Source organism: Carica papaya, chromosome 7, assembly GCF_054855325.1.
Source record: "Carica papaya isolate Zhongbai chromosome 7, ASM5485532v1, whole genome shotgun sequence".
Taxonomy (NCBI): domain Eukaryota; kingdom Viridiplantae; phylum Streptophyta; class Magnoliopsida; order Brassicales; family Caricaceae; genus Carica; species Carica papaya.
Genome location: NC_142315.1, coordinates 1,342,430 through 1,357,188, shown reverse-complemented (window position 1 = coordinate 1,357,188; position 14,759 = coordinate 1,342,430). Strand labels below are relative to the sequence as shown.

Sequence of the window (14,759 nt, the reverse complement as noted above, 5' to 3'; positions counted from 1 at the left end):
TAAAGTTAATTTGTCTAACTCGTATATCCGTTTATTTCATATTTCAAACTTAACTTTTAAAGGTTAACTAGTGCTTCTCCGTTTTCATTAAAGTAGAAATTAAGTGTTCAAATCTTATATGACACGAGAATATATATACATCACCCTATATTAAAAATTTCATATTCTCTATGTAAAAGAATGAGAGAGAACGAACAATCAGCCAATTGGGTATGTATTTTTAAGATCATATATATTGTTTGAACTCATGAAATTGCAATTCAGGCCCAACGTATTGTCTTATTTATTTTGCTAAAGAAGAACAAGTCATAATGGGCTGACTTTTGCCTTGAAGCTCTGAAATTTAACACATTATATAATTTAGCTTTGACCCGACATCACAAATGTCAAGATGGCCGAGTTGGTCTAAGGCGCCAGTTTCAGGTACTGGTCCGAAAGGGCATGGGTTCGAATCCCATTCTTGACAATTTCATTCTTTTTTTTTACTCTCTCCGCCTCAACACACACACACATATATATATATATATATACACATATCTTCAACTAATAATTGGTAGTTTAGTTGTTAAATAAATATATTTTTTAATTTATAATCTAAATTTAATTTTTTGTTAGTAACACTTTGAACGTATCAAACCAATAATATTTAAAATTTTTGAAATTTAATATGTAATAAATGCACAAATAATTATTGGGTGGGTTTAGAATTTAGAAATTCAAGAAGAAAACATTTATATAAAAGAAATTCTAAAATACCATAAACCCTACTTCACCCACCAATGCAAAACCTTGTATTCTATCTTGAAAGAGTTAAAACTATAACCTATATAAATATACATTTCTTTTTTGATAACTATACATATATATATATATATGTATATATATCTCCTTTTTCTATATATACAAAAAACTAAGCTTTTACAAGATAAATACAACCAATCTTATCCCTAAAAGGATTAATCCATGGCTTTAATTGGAAACCCAACTCAGTCCATGCTGTGTTGCTTTGCGAAAAGTTAGTGTTTTTAGAGATTACCAAAAATATGAGGAGAGAAATTTGTGGTATGCCCTAAAACTTCATCAAATCCCCCTAAATTTAGCCGAACAGTCTCTTAAGCAAACCTAGAAATTTTACTTGTTAAATAAGAATATTACAACTCAGTTTATCTACTCTCATCTTTCGATCTATAATTCTTAATGTATTATTTAAAATCTTACAACTTTTTAATATATTTTTTTAAAATTTAATAATAAAAAAGAATCGGTATATTACTGTTGAGATAACGACTGCGAATAAGGTTATAAGATCGAAGTTCGAAGGCGTCGTTTGCTACATAGCAAACGAAGGCAGAAGAAAAGCTTTTCTGGCTTGAAAAACTTGTACAAAGGCTGATCAAGTGTACAAATTTTCTTATTTTCGGTATGATTATTCTCTCTTTATATTGAATCTTCAAGTTCCATTTATAAACAATTTGATTGTTATTTTTTTTCCTGTTCATGAGGGTTTTTTTTTTTATACCATCAGTTTTTTTTCTCTCTCTTAAGCAGCAAGCCAGTTTTTTTTCTCTCTCTTAAGCAGCAAGCCAGTTTTCTCTTCTTCTGAATCCGTCCCTTTTCTTCACCACAAATTTTTTCTGGGTTTTGGGTTTATTTGCTTTGTTAGAACCCAAAAATAATTTTTCAGATCTACATATATGTGTACGTATATGCATGGAGATAGTGTAAAAAACATGCTGCAAAAATTTTTGGGGTAAGTATATTACACAAAAATTTTCTGGGTTTTGGGTTTATTTTGACTTGGTAGAATTCAAAAGTAATTTATTTTATCTACATATACATATACATATACACACACATATATACAGGGATAAAGTGTACAAAACATACTGCAAGCTACATTTTTACAGTGGTTGATGTGCAGATAATTAACTATAAGGTGAAATCAAGATGGCTGAGGGAGGAACTGTGAAAGCCGATAAGACAGAATTCACAGAATGCTTGAGGACAACAATAAAAACACCTTACATCCTCAGACTTGCACTATCAGCTGGCATTGGAGGCCTCTTATTTGGTTATGATACTGGTAAATCTCTACTCATCTTATTAAATGATTCGGTTTAAATTGTAATTTTATGATCAATAAGTTCATAAAAATTGAAGTTGAATGATTTCGTTACTGTGAAAATATTGCTTTTGTTATTGGACTTTAGGTGTCATATCTGGTGCATTGCTGTACATCAAAGATGAGTTCGAAGAAGTCGAGAGGAGAACCTTTTTGCAGGAAGTGATTGTCAGCATGGCTGTGGCCGGAGCTATATTTGGTGCTGCTATAGGCGGATGGATTAATGATAAGTTTGGGAGGAGGATGTCAATCCTAATAGCAGATGTTCTCTTCTTCTTCGGAGCAATTATAATGGCAATTGCTCCAGCTCCATGGATGATTATTATCGGAAGAATTTTCGTTGGTTTAGGAGTTGGCATGGCTTCCATGACATCTCCTCTTTACATTTCTGAAGCTTCACCAGCTAGAATAAGAGGTGCACTTGTTAGCACTAATGGTTTTCTCATCACCGGAGGACAATTCTTATCTTATCTTATTAATCTTGCCTTCACTAGAGTTCATGGAACATGGCGTTGGATGCTCGGTGTTGCTGGATTACCAGCTCTTGTTCAATTCATTTTAATGTTATCTCTGCCTGAATCTCCTAGATGGCTTTACAGAAAGGTCTACCAAAATCTCTGATTCCTCACAAATTACTTGTGTTCCAAGAAATTTAAACCTAACCCGCCTTGTTTTTCTTGATCAGAATAAGGTCGATGAAGCTAGAGCAATTCTTGAAAGGATTTACCCAGCAGATGAAGTTGAAAACGAGTTGAGTGCTCTAAGATCCTCGATTGAGCACGAGAAGGAAGAAGAGGCTTCGATTGGAGAGAGTCTTGGTGCAAAATTAAAGGGTGCTTTTGGAAACAAAGTGGTTCGAAGAGGATTATACGCAGGAGTCACATGTCAAGTAGCTCAACAATTTGTGGGTATAAACACAGTCATGTATTACAGTCCTTCGATTGTTCAATTTGCTGGATATGCCTCTAACAGTACAGCACTAGCTCTCTCCCTTGTCACTTCTAGTCTCAACTGGTTATGCACCCTTATCAGCATGGCTTTTGTAGATAGATATGGAAGGAGGAGGCTCATGATCGTATCCATGTATGGAATAATCTCTTGTCTCATCGTGTTATCCATCATATTTAGCCAAGCATCGATTCATTCACCCAAGATAGATCAAGTTGAATCTACCAACTTTGCAAATTCCACTTGCACCTCTTTCATTCGAGCTAATAATCCCACCAAGTGGAATTGCATGAAGTGCTTAAAAGTTGAATGTGGTTTTTGTGCCAATAAAAATGAGTTCAGCCCAGGAGCATGCTTTGCTAAAACTGATGCACTACAAGACTCATGTCATGCTCAAGGAAGGACATGGTTCAAAGATGGTTGTCCAAGCAGATTCGGGTTTCTAGCCATTATCTTTTTAGGATTATATATCATCGTCTATGCCCCCGGAATGGGAACTGTCCCGTGGATCGTGAATTCGGAGATATATCCATTGAGATATAGAGGTATTGGAGGAGGAATTGCAGCAGTATCCAACTGGACTTCTAACCTTATAGTGAGCTTGACATTTCTAAGTCTTACTAAAGCTATTGGTTCTTCTGGGACTTTCTTGCTCTTTGCTGGGTTTTCTCTCATTGGACTTGTTGCCATTTATTTTCTGGTGCCTGAAACTAAAGGTCTGCAATTTGAAGAAGTGGAGAAGATGTTGGAGATTGGGTTTAAACCAAGTCTATGTGGCGAGAAGAATGCTAAAGAAGATCATAATAATGCTTGAATTTCGTAAGCATAACAACTTTTGCACTCAAATTGTTTGTACTTTTCATTGTTGAATCTTGAAATGAAGTTTACATCTTTAGCAATAAAGGATCATAAGTTTTTGATTGAGTTCGATTGAATTATTTACGATCAACGTAAATTATTTATTACGTTGTTATTAGATTCAATTAAAATTTACAATCAACTAACTTAATTCGGATTCGATCGAATGCAATAACAATGTTTGTGTATGTAAAAAAACGTGAAACATATATTTTGTGATACACACTAATAATTTATGATACTATTTTATATATGATAGTTTTTATTATAATTACACGTACTTATAATCTGTGATATTCATATAAAGATTTTAAAATAAAAATAAAATATATTCAAATTATTTGCACTATAAAATTAAAAAGAAAAAATAATTAAAAATAATAAAATAGTATTTTTATTATGATATATATGTAATTATTTATCATTTTATGTATTTATTAATATTTTTATTATATAATAATTTATGGCACCATTTTTTAGCCAAAATTTTTTACAAAATATTACATTGCCTTTACTTTAAAATTATTTTTGCTAAAAGTCATTTGTGCAGTATTTTTAGTAGTTAATTTGACTAAAAAACTTTTATAATGTATTTCATTCTAAATTTTCTAGAGAATACCCCAATGGAATAATAAAGTAAATCACTATATATATATATATTGGTATAGTTAAAAATGGTTTTTTTATAAAAAAAAATTATGTCAGATTTTTATAATTTATAAAAAAATTAATATTTTTTTATTTAAATACGTTTTAATTTAATAATATTAAACATAAATTGATTATTATAATCTCATTAACATACTAATAAATTTAATTATTTAATTTCTTTAAATAAAAAATTATATAAACCGAATATCGTCGTACTATAATAAATTCATAAAAGTGATAAATTATATATTTTTTGTAATATTTAAATTTGTGACTTTCAAGTAAAACATAAGAATCTCAACCATTAAACCAACGTATTTAGAATTAAGGGAACATAATCGTCATAAAATATTTCTTTTACTTAAATACATTATGCCTCGTTAAAACTAAATTAATTTATTATCGTAATCTTATCAATACATTAATAAATTTTGTTTTGTTAAATTAAATATTATAATTTAGTCATTACCAGTTCATAATATATTTATAAAACATCAAATTTTACATTATTAATAAAATTTAAATTTATAATTTTAAAGAAAATTATAAAAATTTGAATTACGAGATCATCGTATATAGGGTTAAAAAAAAATTGAAAATTTCATACTTTATAAGATATATTATAATACTGATAATTTGCATAATATAATATAATTAAATTAAATCTTTACTTATATAAAAAAATGATAACTTTTTACCTTCTAAATTAAAAAGATTATCACTTTTTTTTTTTACCTTCTTATAACTAACAAACATCTTTTGGTTAAAAACATTATTACGATCTTCTAAAGACACATATAATTACTATTAAATTACTCTTTAAATTACTTAGATTCAATTATTTGATAATTACATGAAAATAAAAGCATAATATATTTATTATATCTAATAATGGAAAGTGGAATTTACATTTTTTATTATTATTATTTTTGGTATATTATATATAATACACCAACAATAAATACTTTAGTTAATAAATGTTCATCTTTAATTGCTATTATTAGCTAATTTAAATATAATTTTATAGATAAAAACCCAATATATATATATATATACATATAATTATATTATTGTAAAATTGCAAAACCATTAAGTTACTTTTGAATTTAAATTTATTTAAGGAAGGGAAAAAAATAAACCATTAATGGCAATTTATATCGTCATTATTATATATTATTAATCATTTTATTCATTTTTACAAACATCACAATCCTCTCTCTCTCTCTCTCTCTCTCTCTCTCTATATATATATATATATATGGATAGTTGTCTTTTTAATTACTATATAATTATTTATTGTAATATTCAAAATTTTATTTAATTTATCATTAATTAATTCATTTTTAACTGGTACATTAATGATTACTCTTATCTTGTGTAATCAACAATCTATTTCTAATAATTCAAGAGGAACGCAAATTAAGAGATCTCAACACATGTCACTTTTTTAATTGGTCAATTTTATGATCTCAATCTTGTATATATACATATATATATGTAACGACCCCGGAAATATTAAAAAGAAATGAGTATTTAAATATATCGAATGCGGAAGCGAGATCAAAATTTCAATTAACATCCCTTACACGAAAAACCAAACAAACGTACTTAAAATATAAAATGTTAAACTAACTAAGAAAGAAAACTCGAAAATAAACTATGCGTATGACTACAGAGTCTCTAGGCATCCCCTTCGTCGTCCTCCTGCGGAACGGGCTCGGGAACCATGTCTTCCTGATCTGAAATGGTTAATTAAGGAGTGAGCTACACTAGCCCAGTAAGAACATCACGATATCTCACCGTCACGGAGATAAAGGTGGGTAGAAAACCACAAAAAGACCAATGGAGCATAATTTACAACAAAACCTTTTATCAATAATAAAACTTTTACCATCCACTTACCTTGGTGGAATTTATGAAAACAATATGAGAAAACAATAACATTATCATAATCATTGAATAATCTAAGCTGTAAAACATAACACTTATCACGCCTCTTGCAATCCAATCATTGTACAACATATCTTTTTTTTTTTTTTTTTTTTTTTTTTTCCATTTACCAGCCTACTAGTATCCGTGGGGGTCCATAGGGGTTCCGCTACCCGTTAACCTTTAACATTCATAATCAGTTTCCAGGGCCGTCCCCATACCCCGTCCGGTATGGGCGCCAAAACCATGAACCTCAATACCCCGTCCGGTATGAGGGTGAAACGGGCCGTCCCCATACCCCGTCCGGTATGGGCGCCAAAACCATAAAATCTCCATACCCCGTCCGGCATGTGAGACCACAATCCCGGTAGGGTTCCCTACGGACCCGGTCCGTCCACCATCTCCCAGGATATCTAGTCAGGCTGACCCCCATAATACAATTATCAGTCTATACAATCTTTCATTTTCCTTTTCCTCAATCAACATCATCAATTCACATTTAAACAAGCAAATCGTAATTCATATCAACAGACAACATACAATATCAGTTTTTTCAGTCATTCAACCCATAATTAATAAAAACGTAGTATATGCACACAAATCTGTAAAATGAACACATCAAACCCCATAATGCATTTAAAGCTGTAAAACAGTGTAAAACAGAGCAAATAACAGTAAATCATCAATCACACTAGACTCGGGCTCCATTAGCAACCTTAAGCAATTTCACACATGCGTTAATTCAAGAAATACCGTTTTATCATTTTGAACTTTAATACCGTGATAGGAAATAGGGTGAGGGGTCCTTACTTGTTTTCGAGATCCGAATACGATTCACAGTGCGCCTGCAGGCTGTCCCTAATTTTTCCCTGAATTTTTCTCGGAGAACTGAAACACACTAACAGTACCTGCACGTGTTCCAAAAAAAATTCCAAATTAAGCCCAGGGCCTCTTTCGGCCCAAATCGCAACTCCGGCACGGCGGCTCCGCCGTGCTCCGGCGACGGCGCCGCCGCTGGCGGCGGCGAGTCACCTCGGGTTGACTGTTTTCGGCCGTTTCCGGCCGAATTCGGCCACACTCGCATTGGTCCTTGTCAGAAAACAACCCTAGGGCCCTCGGGGGGCCAAAAAATCACGGAAAAACGGAGCTTACCGGTGGCGGCGCTCTCGGGTGCAGCGGCTCTCCGGCGAGGTTCGTGTTTTGGTGATTCGGCTCCGGTCAACCTGTAGAGAAAAGAAAGGTGATCACGGTGATATAAAAATTGCATCGAACGGAGGCCGGGAAGGGCCTCGTCGGAGGCAAAAACCGAGAGGGGGCGCGGCGGCGCCGCTGGGCTTCGGCCGCGTATTCCGGCCGTTTGGCCGGGATTTCGGCTTCGATTTGGCCATAGGAGGAATCAGTGGGGAAAAACGAGTCGGGGGTATGAAATTTACCTCGATCGGCGGTCGGAAATTTCCCCGGTGCGGCGGCGAGCGGCGGCGGGTGGCGGCGGTCGGCCTCTGGTTCGTCTTCTCCGGCGAGCGGCTGGCGGCTAGGGTTTGTGGTCTGGTGTGGGGGTTCTATTTATAACCCCTTGCCTTTTGATCACAGCCGTTCATTTTGTTTTAATCTGGGCCGTTCGTTTTTGATTGAATCTGGGCCGTCCGTGCGATTGAATCTGGGCCGTCCGATCGCGTGATTGATCTGGGCCGTCGGATCGCACCCACGCGGATCGCCAACGTGGCTCCTTTCGGAGTGACGCGATCTTGCCACGTGGCAGGCCCTGGTTGGCCGGGACTGCTGACGTGGCTGCTGACACGGCTGCTGACGTGGCCCCCCCCTTTTTTTTTTTTTTTTTTTTTTTTTTTTTTTTTTCCTCCTCCTTTCCGGGTGCTACAACTCTCCCCCCCATAAAGAAATTTGGTCCCCAAATTTGCCTCATTACTCTTGATCAAACAGATGAGGATATTGGGCCCTAAATTCTGATTCCAGCTCCCAAGTCGCCTCCCTAGGTGTGTGGTTCTGCCACAAGACTTTTACAAATGATATTTCCCGGTTACGGAGTATTCTGCTTTCTCGGTCTGTGATACTGACCGGTACTTCTTCATAAGACAAGTCCTCTCGGAGTGAAAGCGGTTCATGAGCCACGACATGAGAAGGGTCCGGATTGTACTTGCGCAGCATGGATACATGAAACACATTGTGGACCCGGGAGAGCTCAGGGGGCAGTGCAAGTCTGTAGGCAGTGGTACCAATCTTATCTAAGATTTCAAAGGGTCCAATGTATCTGGGGTTTAATTTTCCCCTTCTGCCGAACCTACTAATTCCCTTGAAGGGGGTGACTTTAAGAAACACACGGTCACCTTTCTCAAAGGCCAGGTCTCTCCTCCGGGTATCAGCATAGCTCTTTTGCCTACTCTGAGCTGTCTGGATGTTCTTCTTGATCTTAACTATCTTGGACGTGGTTTCTTCTACCAAATCCGGGCCAAACAATCTTCTATCACCCACTTCCTCCCAACAAATCGGTGACCTGCACGGACGCCCGTATAGCGCCTCGTATGGGGCCATGCCGATGCTTGCTTGGTAACTGTTGTTGTAGGCAAACTCTATCAGGGGTAGGTGGTCGTCCCAATGGCCTCCGGAGTCAAGGACACAAGCTCGGAGCATATCCTCCAGCGTACGGATTGTCCTCTCTGATTGTCCATCGGTTTGGGGGTGGAAGGCAGTACTAAGGGACAGCTTTGTTCCCATAGCTTGCTGGAAACTATTCCAGAACCGAGAAGTGAATCTGGGATCCCTGTCGGACACCACTGTTACCGGGACCCCATGCAGTCTGACTATTTCCCGGACATACATTCTTGCCAACTTGTCCAACGAATCAGTCATTCTGATGGCCAGGAAGTGGGAAGACTTAGTGAGTCGATCAACAATTACCCATATGGCATCGTGTCCCGATCGTGCCTTGGGTAGTCCCGATACGAAGTCCATGGTGATGTGTTCCCACTTCCATTCTGGAATCGGTAAAGGCTGAAGCAACCCCCCTGGGCGTTGATGTTCTGCTTTGACCTGCTGACATACCAAGCACTTAGATACAAAGTCGGCTATATCTCTCTTCATCCCATTCCACCAGAATCGGGGTCGCATAGTTTGGTACATTTTTGTACTTCCTGGATGCATGGCGAACCTTGAACTATGGGACTCTGTCATGATGTCTCTTTTTAATTCATTGTCGTCTGGGACACACATTCTGTCCTTGAAACGAATCAATCCGTCGGCGGAGATCTGAAAGTCTGAGTTCACTCCTTGTTCTGCATCCTTCTTGCGGTTTACTAGGGCGGGGTCGACTGACTGGGCTTCCTTTATTCTTTGGATTAACTCGGGTTGGACTGCTAGGTGGCTCAAACATGTGGCCCTCTTCAGATCTTGCAGTCGAACCTGCTGCGTAGCCCCAATGGACCTGCATTCCGAAACCATCAGATGGGCTAGGGTGCCTGCACTCTTCCTACTGAGGGCATCGGCTACTACGTTGCCCTTACCTGGATGGTATAGGATGTCACAATCATAGTCCTTGAGGAGTTCCATCCACCTTCTCTGACGCATGTTGAGATCCTTCTGAGTGAAGATGTGCTTCAAGCTCTTATGATCGGTGTAGATCTGAAAGGTCTCTCCATACAAATAATGGCGCCAGATTTTCAAGGCGTGTATGATTGCGGCAAGCTCCAAGTCATGGGTAGGATAGTTCTTCTCATGATTCTTTAGCTGTCTAGACCCATATGCTATAACCTTTCCATGCTGCATCAGGACACAACCCAGGCCCAGATAGGAGGCATCACTATAGACTGTATACCCTCCTGATCCGCTCGGTAGAGCCAACACGGGTGCAGTAGTCAGTCGCTTCTTCAATTCTGAAAAACTCCTTTCGCAGTTCTCATTCCAATCAAACTTTGTATTCTTCTTTGTGAGTCGGGTTAGAGGGGCCGCTAGACTGGAGAACCCTTCGACAAACCGGCGGTAATAACCCGCCATCCCTAGGAAACTGCGAATTTCCTTAACTGTTGTCAGCCTTTTCCAACCAAGTACCGCTTCAACCTTTTCGGGGTTCACCGACACCCCTTCCTTCGATATAACATGTCCTAGGAAGGCGGTTTGCTCGAGCCAAAATCCACATTTGCTCAACTTTGCATACAACTTCTTTTCCCTGAGTACCTGGAGGACTTGGGCAAGATGATGAGCATGTTCTTCTCCATTTTTTGAGTAGACTAAGATATCATCGATGAACACGATGACAAATTTATCCAGAAACTCTCTGAAGATTCTGTTCATTAGATCCATAAAGATGGCCGGGGCGTTGGTTAGCCCAAACGGCATAACTAGGAACTCATAGTGTCCGTACCTGGTTCGGAATGCCGTCTTGGGGATGTCTTCTGCTCTCACTTTTACCTGATGGTAACCTGACCGTAGATCTATTTTAGAAAAGACCTGTGCACCCTGCAACTGATCGAAAAGGTCATCAATCCGGGGGAGAGGATACTTGTTTTTAATTGTTACCTTGTTTATCCTTCTATAATCAATACACAGCCTCAACGTCCCATCTCCTTTCCTTGCAAAAGTAACCCCGGCACCCCATGGGGAAATGCTGTGTCTAATGAAGCCACTGTTTTGTAGCTCAGTGATTTGTTTCCTTAGCTCTTCCATCTCGATGCGGCTCATTCGGTAAGGAGCTACCGAGATGGGTTGGGTTCCTGGCTGTAAGTCTATGGTGAACTCGACCTCTCTGTCCCCTGGTAGACCGGGCAGTTCATCCGGAAATACGTCTGGAAAGTCTCGGACTACTGGAATCTCTTGGATACAAACTTCCTTCTTGGGTTTACCTAGTTAGGGAAAATACAATATCAACGCACTGGAAATTAAGAAGAAAAGAATTTGTCATTAGGGAGAATCAGTACCGAATAATTTTATTAACTTGTAAATGGCTCCTCGTTGGGAGGATTAAATACAATCTTTTTATTAAAGCAGTCTATGGTGGCGTGATACGCCGCCAGCCAATCCATTCCTAGGATTACATCAAAATCTCCTGTGTCTAACCCTATCAGGTCTACCCTCAATTTCCTATCTGCTATCTCCACGGCACATGCCCTGTAGACAACCTCTCCTAGTAATGTCTCCCCCCCAGCGGTAGATACAAACAATAATGAATCAAGTCTATCAGGTGATACACAAATTTTGGAAGCAAGAACATGTGAAATAAAAGAATGTGATGCACCAGTATCAAACAAAATATGAGCAATGTGGCCAGAGATAGTATACATACCATGTACCACGTCCGGGTCTGCATCGGCATCCTTCTGGGTAAGGTTGTAAACTCTGCCCTGGATTGGAGGCCTCCCTTGATTCTGGTTCCTAGGACACTCCCTCGCATAGTGCTGGGCACTGCCGCATATGCGACAGGTGTTGTTGAGGCGGTAGCAGGGTCGGTCCCCATGATCCCTGCCGCAGTACTGGCAGATCTTCCCACGAGCTGCCCCCATAGCCTGAGGAGGGCCCTGAGCGGCAGGCCTGGGTCTCTTGCTGGGTTGGACAGGCATGGTAGGCGCTGGCCTGCGGAGCGGGGCTGAAGGTCGGGAACTTCCCGCTAGCTGAGGGCGGGTGTCGAAGCTCCTTTCTATGATCTGCGCCTTTGCTAGGACTGCCGAATATGTCTCGAGCTCCATCACCAACAAGTGCTGTCTGATCGCCGGGCGGAGACCCCACTGGAATTTCCTGGCCTTTCGGCCCTCATCCAACAATGTCTCCGGGGCATGTCGGCCCAGCTCCAGGAACTTGCGGGCGTATTCCGACACTGTCATATTACCCTGGACCAACTGAGCAAATTCCATTTCCTTTAAATGTTGGATGTGTTTAGGGAGATACTCCGCATGGAAAGCCGCTAGGAACTGCTCCCAAGTAACTGGTACAGGCAGGGTGGCCCGCTTGAGCTCCCACCAGCGTACTGCTTCCCCTACCAGCATGTAGGAGGCAATGGCAGCCCTCTGCTCAGGAATTACTCCCAAGGTCTCAAAGGCTCTCTCAGTCTCCGCCAGCCAGTATTGGGCCTCTTCGAAAGAGGATCCCCCTGAAAAAGTAGAAGGGTTCAGTCTCCTGTACCTCTCTATGAAGCCGGGGTCGATCAAGGAGGGAGCGGGGTCCCGAGGTAAAGGAACTGGGGCCGGCTGAGGGTGAACTGGGGGACCCTGTGGTGGCGCCTGCTGATGGGGTGGGGGCACTGGAATATGCTGTGGCGGTACCTGTTGGTACTGTGGCTGTGGTACCGGGTCGTACCGCGGCTGTGGTGCCGGGTGGTACTGTGGAGGAACAGGCTCCTGCCGGGGTGGCTCGGGATCAGCCTGCTGTAACGGGGGCTCAACCTGCGCTAGCGGAGGAGGTCCGGGTAACTCCCTTCTCTCCTCTTGTCTTCGCTGGGCAGCTACGAGAGCTTCCACCATCTCATATAATCTGTCCAAATCCTCCCGAAGTGAATTATCTTGTGCCGCTCGGTTTAGTGGGGGCCTTCCTCTCCTCATTTCTGTGTACCTGCATTTACAAGGAATGGTTGAGTAACGACCCATCGGTGAGTATTTATTTATTTTTTTTTTTTTGAAGGACTATAGTGTAAGGGATGGGTCCGAGGAAACGCGGCTCTGATACCAACTGTAACGACCCCGGAAATATTAAAAAGAAATGAGTATTTAAATATATCGAATGCGGAAGCGAGATCAAAATTTCAATTAACATCCCTTACACGAAAAACCAAACAAACATACTTAAAATATAAAATGTTAAACTAACTAAGAAAGAAAACTCGAAAATAAACTATGCGTATGACTACAGAGTCTCTAGGCATCCCCTTCGTCGTCCTCCTGCGGAACGGGCTCGGGAACCATGTCTTCCTGATCTGAAATGGTTAATTAAGGAGTGAGCTACACTAGCCCAGTAAGAACATCACGATATCTCACCGTCACGGAGATAAAGGTGGGTAGAAAACCACAAAAAGACCAATGGAGCATAATTTACAACAAAACCTTTTATCAATAATAAAACTTTTACCATCCACTTACCTTGGTGGAATTTATGAAAACAATATGAGAAAACAATAACATTATCATAATCATTGAATAATCTAAGCTGTAAAACATAACACTTATCACGCCTCTTGCAATCCAATCATTGTACAACATATCTTTTTTTTTTTTTTTTTTTTTTTTTTTCTTTTTCATTTACCAGCCTACTAGTATCCGTGGGGGTCCATAGGGGTTCCGCTACCCGTTAACCTTTAACATTCATAATCAGTTTCCAGGGCCGTCCCCATACCCCGTCCGGTATGGGCGCCAAAACCATGAACCTCAATACCCCGTCCGGTATGAGGGTGAAACGGGCCGTCCCCATACCCCGTCCGGTATGGGCGCCAAAACCATAAAATCTCCATACCCCGTCCGGCATGTGAGACCACAATCCCGGTAGGGTTCCCTACGGACCCGGTCCGTCCACCATCTCCCAGGATATCTAGTCAGGCTGACCCCCATAATACAATTATCAGTCTATACAATCTTTCATTTTCCTTTTCCTCAATCAACATCATCAATTCACATTTAAACAAGCAAATCGTAATTCATATCAACAGACAACATACAATATCAGTTTTTTCAGTCATTCAACCCATAATTAATAAAAACGTAGTATATGCACACAAATCTGTAAAATGAACACATCAAACCCCATAATGCATTTAAAGCTGTAAAACAGTGTAAAACAGAGCAAATAACAGTAAATCATCAATCACACTAGACTCGGGCTCCATTAGCAACCTTAAGCAATTTCACACATGCGTTAATTCAAGAAATACCGTTTTATCATTTTGAACTTTAATACCGTGATAGGAAATAGGGTGAGGGGTCCTTACTTGTTTTCGAGATCCGAATACGATTCACAGTGCGCCTGCAGGCTGTCCCTAATTTTTCCCTGAATTTTTCTCGGAGAACTGAAACACACTAACAGTACCTGCACGTGTTCCAAAAAAAATTCCAAATTAAGCCCAGGGCCTCTTTCGGCCCAAATCGCAACTCCGGCACGGCGGCTCCGCCGTGCTCCGGCGACGGCGCCGCCGCTGGCGGCGGCGAGTCACCTCGGGTTGACTGTTTTCGGCCGTTTCCGGCCGAATTCGGCCACACTCGCATTGGTCCTTGTCAGAAAACAACCCTAGGGCCCTCGGGGGGCCAAAAAATCACGGAAAAACGGA

The 14,759-nt window shown here is 40.0% G+C and overlaps 1 protein-coding gene and 1 non-coding gene across 2 annotated transcripts; both read left to right on the top strand.

Moving 5' to 3' along the window:
• Positions 1 to 385: 385 nt before the first annotated feature.
• Positions 386 to 466, top strand: TRNAL-CAG (transfer RNA leucine (anticodon CAG)). Its single transcript has one exon. It is a non-coding gene; the product is annotated as a tRNA-Leu (tRNA).
• Positions 467 to 1,173: 707 nt separating this feature from the next.
• On the top strand, positions 1,174 to 3,994 carry LOC110817900 (inositol transporter 4-like). The gene is made up of 4 exons (XM_022046616.2): positions 1,174 to 1,420; positions 1,922 to 2,083; positions 2,211 to 2,725; positions 2,808 to 3,994. The coding sequence occupies exons 2-4, from the start codon at positions 1,948 to 1,950 to the stop codon at positions 3,882 to 3,884; spliced, it is 1,728 nt and encodes a 575-aa protein (XP_021902308.1). The 5' UTR covers positions 1,174 to 1,420; positions 1,922 to 1,947; the 3' UTR covers positions 3,885 to 3,994.
• The last annotated feature ends 10,765 nt before the right edge of the window (positions 3,995 to 14,759 follow it).